This window comes from Nanorana parkeri, unplaced genomic scaffold (assembly GCF_000935625.1).
Source record: "Nanorana parkeri isolate BGI_ZX_2015 unplaced genomic scaffold, ASM93562v1 scaffold870, whole genome shotgun sequence".
In the NCBI taxonomy this organism is placed as follows: Eukaryota; Metazoa; Chordata; class Amphibia; order Anura; family Dicroglossidae; genus Nanorana; species Nanorana parkeri.
The window spans coordinates 458,003-466,209 of NW_017307138.1; the positions used below are offsets into that span (position 1 = coordinate 458,003).

The following is an 8,207-nucleotide window of genomic DNA, read 5'->3' on the forward strand; positions in this document are numbered from 1 at the left end:
AAGCATGTAGAATGTTGAGGAAATTAAAAAGTAAGCTGACTTTGGGTGGAAAAAAAGTGTAATTAAAACCAGTTCAGGGATCTTGTGAAGACTGAAAGTATTTGAGATCAAACAGTCCAGATGTGATGTTTTTCTGCCTAGGGCTTATTATGTAAAACAATTGTTTCCATAGTAAATATGAACACAATAAGGCCCCAGCATCAGTTGCAAGCCGCTCCCATTCGCTTTGCATGTTTTCTGAGAGAATTGACTGTTTACCATCCTATTTATAAGAGCTCATACACACGGGCACAAATACAGGTGTATTGACATATAGCATACATTATGCCTGTATTTGCTGGGCCTAGGAGTTCCAGCGGATGTGATTTTCTGAATGTTTGGACAAAAACTGCTGTACATGGAAACACTGGTACTTCCGTGTTCAAAAACTTGCGCCCATGCGCGGGCAAGTGTAAACATTTTCTCTAAGCGGAACCCCTGTAGAATAAAAAAAAAAAATTGTTCATGTGATGCATGATTTTGTATTTGCAAGTACACGGCGTGAAGTACTTTAGATTTTTTTTTTTTTTTACACTTACAGTGATAGGTCCTCTTTATGAAGACATCGGCGGGGGGCAATAAAGACCCCTAATGTTAACTATGAACCCCACAGAAGCTGATGAAGCACAGATCATGCTTCACCTGCTACTTCTATAGCCACAGCAGCCAAAGACATGAGTCTGGAACTGGGGTGACAAAATCCTTTTCTCTTCTGGTTTCAGTATACAGAGATGTGATCAGACGGCGGATCTGTGCTGATCTCCTCCGGGTCCACCCACAGATACCTGCTGTCCCTATCCCAGGCCTCCACAAAGAACAACGAAGCCCAGGATATTAGCAGGTGGCTGTACAGCCATCTAATCACTTGCATGGTGCCGAAGAACATTTGCTCCACCGCAGAGGCGGTGGAGCTAATGTTCTTCAGCACCATGCACGTGATCAGATGGCTGTACAAAATTGTGTGTATCTTCCTGCACTCCTTACCGGATCTCCTAGGAGATGATGTCTGTAATAGGGTGCTTGTAGTGACCACGGAGGCACCGTGTAGTCAAGTAGTAATTCCAAAAGATGTCACCAGCACTCCAGAAGTAGATTCAATATATTTTAATGACAACGGTCATTCAAAATCACAAGTACTTTCGGGGCCACGTTGGGTCCCCGTCATCAGGCTCAGAATTCAGGCATCAGGATTCTGAGCCTGATGACAGGGACCCAACGTGGCCCCGAAAGTACTTGTGATTTTGAATGACCGTTGTCATTAAAATATATTGAATCTACTTCTGGAGTGCTGGTGACATCAGATGGCTGTACAGCCACCCCATTACTAGTATGTGGAAAGCCAGGAGCCTGCTGGAAAAACCAGTGCCAAGACCATGGCTGCTGCACCAGCTGGGATTTTGATATTAGCAACTTCAGAACTGGACATTTACATATAGGTCAGTACTGAAGTGGTTAACAAAAATAGATTTCCAAGTCTATGGTAAATTGATGGTGGAACGCCAACAAAATTTGTAGTTCTGAATAGAGATAATTCGTTTTGCCGGATTTTATTGCAGTGTACCCATTGTCACTGCAACATGAAGTTGAAGAAATGTCCCACACAGGAAAACTTATCAGATGTTCTAACCCTTCCTCCTGCAATCCAAAAAAAACCCTTCCCTGTTTACCTTCCAAAGGCATATCAGAACGTAGGAGCAACACTACACTTAAAGTAGTATTAAGGTCTGGGCGTTTCTTTTACCTTAATGCATTCTCTGCATTGGGGTAAAAACAGACCAGGACTTTTTTTTTTTTTACCCCAGTCCCCCCCACACTTACCTCTCAGCTGCGCTCGTCCCCACTGCTGGTCCCGAAGCGATCCTCCGTACCCCGAACTTCCGCGTTGTGGGGAGGATACTGATGGCAGAGGGGCCATCAAAGAAGGAAGGGGCATGGCCTGCCACAGGGCTGTGTGTGTCTATGGACGCAAACAGCCGCTGCGGGGACGAGTGTGCACGGGTGCCTCCATTAGAGCGATGGTTGCACCTGTGCAGGGGGCGGGGGGAGGAGCATGGCGGGGACACACTAGAAAACGAGGAAAGAAGTACTTTTATTTAAAAAAATATCACTTTAATCACCGGACTCAAGAGGTCTTCAGCTGCCCCAGGTGAGCCTGAATGTCCCACACATTGATGAATTGGAAGAGGTACATATACAGCCAGTGTATTCGTTTCTATATGTCACAATGTGGGAGGTCACAGATGAGGAGAGTAAATTCCTAATCTGCTCTGAGGTAAAATTGTACTAGTATAGGACCAGCTTCAATTTGGTGAAATCTCTAGAATTCTAGAAAATTTTTCACAAACTACTAATCACAAGAGGTTTGACAACCAGCTAGGAATTAGTGAATCAACAAAGAACTAATCCTACAGCTCCACCTGTTGCAGCAAACCTGTCTATACAGGTGACTGAAACAGGATGATCTAGAAAGGATTGTCACCAGCACACCAAAAGTTTTGAAGCAAAAAGTCCTTTATTGACAAATCGCCATCCAATACAAGCGCTTTCGGGGTCTCTGCAGTACCCCTTCATCAGGCTCAGAATGATACAGTAAAGCAAACCATCACCTTTAAATAGACATACCAGTGCATATTAAAAACAGACCACTCCCATCAGTTGCAGCTGGATCACCGTATTTTCCCGCCATTCTGTACTCAAATGAGGCTCACCTGTAATCAACTAATGCACACAGTGAGTCGTAATGATATGGCATAGATCTGCATTGTTCACGGGGCCGTCCGTGGTCACTACAAGCACCCACCTGCTTGGCAGGTTTACTACTATTCCGGTAAGGAGTGCAGCTGGTTCTTTACTACATGAAACAGGATGAGACTCGGCAACCAGGTGTCGATATGTACTGTATGACTTAAGGCCGTGACACACAGCACGCGAAGCCGTGCAGAGCGAAGCAAAGCTATCCGGCAGTGTGTGAGCTGAGTGCAGTCAGATGATTGACTGCACCTTCAGCCAATCGGCTCGTCTGTAACAACCAGCCAGCTGTCGCATGCCGACGTGCTGGTTTATACGCGTGAGCCGATTGGCTGAAGATGAAATTTTTCATCTCGGCACGCTCAGCTACGCGAGCACTCGCAAGCTGAGCCGCCGAGGAGAAAATTACATGACACACTGCTCGCAAAGGCAGTGCACCACCACTCCGCGTGCAGTGTGTCATGGCCTTTATACATCAGTGCAGGGCTCCAAGCTGCCCCTGTAATATGCAATTTTCTGGTATTACAAATAGAACATAATGAGTCACTGAGGAGTATCACTAAAACTTCACAGAATGCACTGGGGGGCTCCCCAACAAGCTGCTTTAGCCCCAAATTGTATGGTCTCCCTCAGTTTCATAAAGCACTGTGCAAACTGTTGGCACTATATAAATCCTGTATAATAATGTTACAGTGTACGGTATTCTGACAGCATTCTACAGTGACAACTTTTCAAGTTTGTATCTGCAGATTATATGCATGTTTTCTTTTTTTTTGGGGTGGGGGTTGTAGTGCCCTCCAGGATAAGCAATTACTGTCTAAATACAGGAGGAATGTGTATTCTTTATTTTGGAGTGCCTTGTGTATTTCTTCCAGACCTGTGCAATAATAACGTTGCCTCTGTACTGGAGCCTATTGGAATAAGGACCAGTCAATGCTGCTCTTACTCCTTGTGCAGGGTGACTGGTCTTGTATACGCCTCCTCCTGTAGTTTTCTGCAGCCTGTAGTGGGTGGGGCCTGCTGGGTCACTCTCACAGATTTGCTCACAGTACAAGTTATATGCAGCACAGTGATCATGTCACTGCTACTTGTATATGATAGTAGCTGGGTTTGCAAATGTGTTTAGTGCACACGGGGATTTATATCCTCTGTGGCTATTGAGGAATATAATTAAACCACTTGCTGTCCGGAGCAATTTCTTAATTTTTGCACACGTGATAAAATCTGAGTTATTGGCTAGAAAACAGCTTAAAATCCCCAATGATATATTTTCTGAAAGCAGCGACCCTATAGATTAAAACAAACGCTAGCTGCAATTTTTTATGTTGCACGGTATTTGTGCAAATATTCATCAAACGAGTATTTTTAGGATAAAGTAAACAAGAATTAATTTCAGTGCACAGAAAAAGTATAATACCCAATTTTGGTAAAATATAAAGATGGGTCACGTCAGGTAAATACAGTGGTACCTCGGTTTATGAATGCCTCTATTCACGAACAACTCTGTTCGCGACCAGGAAGTTAATGAAGGTGACAAGAATGTGCAGAGCGTTAATGAAGGTGACAAGAATGTGCAGAGCGTTATTGAAGGTGACAAGATTGTGCAGAGCGTTAATGAAGGTGACAAGATTGTGCAGAGCGTTAAAGGTGACAAGATTGTGCAGAGCGTTAATGAAGGTCACAAGATTGTGCAGAGCGTTAATGAAGGTGACAAAAATGTGCAGAGCAAGAATGGCGGTAAAAAGAAACTTGTGGTTAAATTTTTTTTTTCCATATTGTTCAGAACGGATTCACCTGATTTACATTGAACACTAATGGGAAAATGTGATTCGGTTCACAACCAATTCAGTTAGCTACCAAGATCATGGAACCAATTAAGTTGGTAAATCGAGGTACCACTGTAGATGCCAAACATGTCGAGCCTTAAAATTGTGTGCACCCGTAAAAATGTTTGTGACCATAGTTCAGCTTTAAATATTTTCAAGTGATAATGATCAGCTTTTACATTAATGTAGCACATCATTGTAGTGGTGGGGCTTTTGTAGTCCTCAAGGATGGTCATTAGGCTCACAACTCCAACTTTCACCCTCAACACAATGCTGTAAAACCAAAAAATATTAGTCTAGGCCAGTGATGGCGAACCTTTTATAGCCCGAGTGCCCAAACTGGATCACTAAACCAACTTGCGTATCTCAAAGTGCCAACCCCGCAATTAGACCTGAATACTCTCAGGGGGGCTCTGCGGTAGTCTGTACGGGCTCTCGGGGGCTGTGTGGCTCTTAGGGAGGCCTGTGCGGCAACCCTGGCTAGAGTGCATGAATACAGACAGGAAACAGCTACCAAGAGGCTGCAGGGGATCAGGAGCAATGTGATGCAACAATGCATTGCAAAAAGGTGAAAACTAGAATTGTATAGACTTTGGTATACTAAATGTGCGGGCTTCCATCCAACTTCAGTGACATCACCCGAGTAACACTGCATGACGCCACTATACCAGCTCTCTGTCCTTGTGAATACGCCACTTGCTGCCCAGTCACATGCATAGAGGACATACCATACACCTTCCTTACTGGAGGATGTTGACTGACAAGAAGCTTAGCAAATCCGCACACGCAGCTGTCGCCGCTCAGCCAATTGGGGCAGGCCGGACACTGGTTCTCCTCATCCTGGCTTGTTGTGGGCCATGTGGTGGCGGTGTGCTGGGAATTGACGGTGCTGCATGTCACCGCAATCGCGGACCTGTGCTTGTCAAAGGTTTGCCACCGCTGGTCTAGGCCCTTTAAAAGGGCTGTATCACCATAAAGCAAGCCTTTACTACATACATACATACATACATACATAAAAAGGCCAAAGCTAAATAAAGTTTTTATTTTAAAAGGCTACAATATTTAATCGAACAGGCCGAATCCCATATCTTCATCGGACTCCTCAGACTCTTCCTTCTCTTCCTTCTTCTTCTCTTCAGGAGCTGAAAAATGAAGAGTTGTAATTAACACTTATCCAGTCATAAGAAGCAGAATGCAGTTACATTGATGAACATAAAGTTGTGACAATTGAATCTTGTACAGGACAAAATGTTTCATTATTATGGAAATGTTACACTTTATCCCATAGTAAGGAGCAGTTCTACTTAACCTCGCTAAATTTGTCTCTAGCCGTATAACTGGTCTGAAAGAATGCTTTTGTCTTAGAATGGATGTAGCAGACTGACATCTCATCGAGGACATACAGAGGGATTCTGATCGTTACCATTTCCACTTTAACAAGGCTGTCTGAGTTAACAGGCAGTTCCCGGGTTACATACAAGATAGGGACTTTAGGTTTGTACTTAATTTGAATTTGTATGCAAGTCGGAACAGGTACATTTTTTAAGTAACTCCAGCCAAAAAAACATTTTCTAGTTTTGGATAGCATAGGGAAGGGTCATGTTTGTTTTGCTGCCTGTTCCTGTTGTTCAGAAGATTAATATATAATAAAAAAACTTATTTAAAATGACACACGCAAAAAAGTTTTTCTATTTTTTTACTTACTTTATTTTTTTTGCTTGCATTTGTAATTTTTTTAACTTTTCAATTTAATTTTTTTAAACTTTTTTTTTTAATTTTAAATGCTGGGAGCAATAGCCAGCCTGCTATTGGATATTTCAAATCGCAATAGCCAATTGTAGGCTGGCTATTGCATCTGCCCACTGTCAATCAGGAGGGGCCTGAAGGAAAAAGTTTTCTATCAGGTCCTCCCATGCTGATTGACAGCAGGCAGTGGGCTGGTGCAATAGCCAGCTTGCTATTGCATTTTACAATATCCAAAAGCAGGCTGGGTATGGCTCCCAGCCTGCAATGAAGAGGCAGGGGGGCAGGGCATAGGAGCCGCAGCCAGACCAGGAGAGCGACGTATCGGTGGGACATCAGCAGGGGTACGGGGGCAGCTAGGAATGCCAACACAGGCGTGGAGAGCAGCAGGGATTTGAAGGGATACAGGCCGCTGCAGCCACAGTTCTCCTAAATGTACCGGCAGCTGCGGGTACATTTAGGAGAACTGTGGACCCTGGTTCGTAAGCACCGATTGCCTGTAAGTCGGACGTCTGTAACCCGAAGACTGCCTGTATTTGCAGAAAACATACTTGGCCTGCACACAAAAAAAATAATCTAAAGCAGCCCCCACATCTAAAGACTGGTAAGCTGTGATATGTTCAACGTTTTCTCAGGAGTCTCGATATACTTTGAGTGCATTTGTCAGCAATAAGTTACCCAATAGCAGAAATATACTCTCCCAAAATAGGTTCAGATGACAGTGAAATCCTGAATGATAAAAAGACTTAAATAGCAGAGTAAATAATAGAAATTACCTGGTGCAGCAGATCCTCCAGCAGCAGGAGCAGCAGGGCCAGCAGATGCAGCAATGGCGGCAGCACCCCCAGAAGGCATGCTTGCCAGCTTGGTATTACCTGTCAAAACAAACAGCTTTTTACTGCCAAGTACCAAGAAATCACAACCTGTAGCGGATATAAACTATTTGTCAAACCCATGTCTGAAAACATCTCAGAATAAGGTGGGAAATGTGCCAAATAAATATCAACTGGCGCCCACAATAAAAAACAAAAAAAGCCATGCTTGCACCAACAAGGGATATGCGGATCTGGAAACTCTGCTTACTAAAGTACTGTTTTCTTCTTCAGAGCAAATTAAACCGTCATATCAATATTCAGTCTAAGCTCCAACTTCATGGAAGACAGAGAAGGGGGGTCACCCACAATGGGAACATGCATAGAAAAAGAAACATTTTGTAGAAGAGCGAGTAGGTTTAGAACCTCCATTAGGATTTTTTCCTGTGTCACCAAGAAAGATTCCCTCTAAATTCCTGCTCAGGTGAGGAGTGTCAGAACAGGAAGTGAAGGGAAGTCTCACTGAACAAGGACCCAGTATTTAAATGAGATTCTAAAACTTACCTGATCTATACAAAAGTTTTTGGATTTTAAAATTCAAAAACTTAAATGTTGCATAGATCGGGGAGACTATCACTGCTGACGTGTTCTGAAAATGCCATGCTTCTGGTTGATATCAATTAAAAAAAGCCTTCTGTAGAATTCAGGTTGCATAGTAAAACAAACTAATTTAGTGATGAGCTCCCCCTCCAAATCTACAATGCTTACAATGGGAATATGGCACAAGGTATGCAGCTGCTATCGCGGTCTATGATGGTCTGTGTGCGTACACAAAGTGCACCTCTGTTTTTGCTCCATTGATACAAATCAATGCCACAAAACTATAAAAAGGAGCCACACATAACTCAGAGATCTCATTGTTGCATGGGAAGAGCCTGTAACGTACAATATATGCTGGGTGAGCTCTTGTCATAATTTGCAGGATACACTTATTTCTCATTGTACCCTCCTCCAGTGATGTAAGGTCCAGGCTCCTGTC

At 43.5% G+C, this 8,207-nt stretch overlaps 1 protein-coding gene across 1 annotated transcript in view; it reads right to left on the minus strand.

Annotated features, from left to right (window-relative positions):
* Positions 1–5,652: 5,652 nt before the first annotated feature.
* The window catches only part of LOC108794584 (60S acidic ribosomal protein P2-like), an 11,999-nt gene continuing 9,444 nt past the window's right edge, over positions 5,653–8,207 (minus strand). The window contains exons 4-5 of the mRNA XM_018565657.1: positions 7,133–7,231; positions 5,653–5,755 (exon numbers count right to left, since the gene is read on the minus strand). Coding sequence (XP_018421159.1) covers positions 5,676–5,755; positions 7,133–7,231 — 179 coding nt within the window. The 3' untranslated portion in view covers positions 5,653–5,675. The remainder of the gene's footprint in view (positions 5,756–7,132; positions 7,232–8,207) is intronic.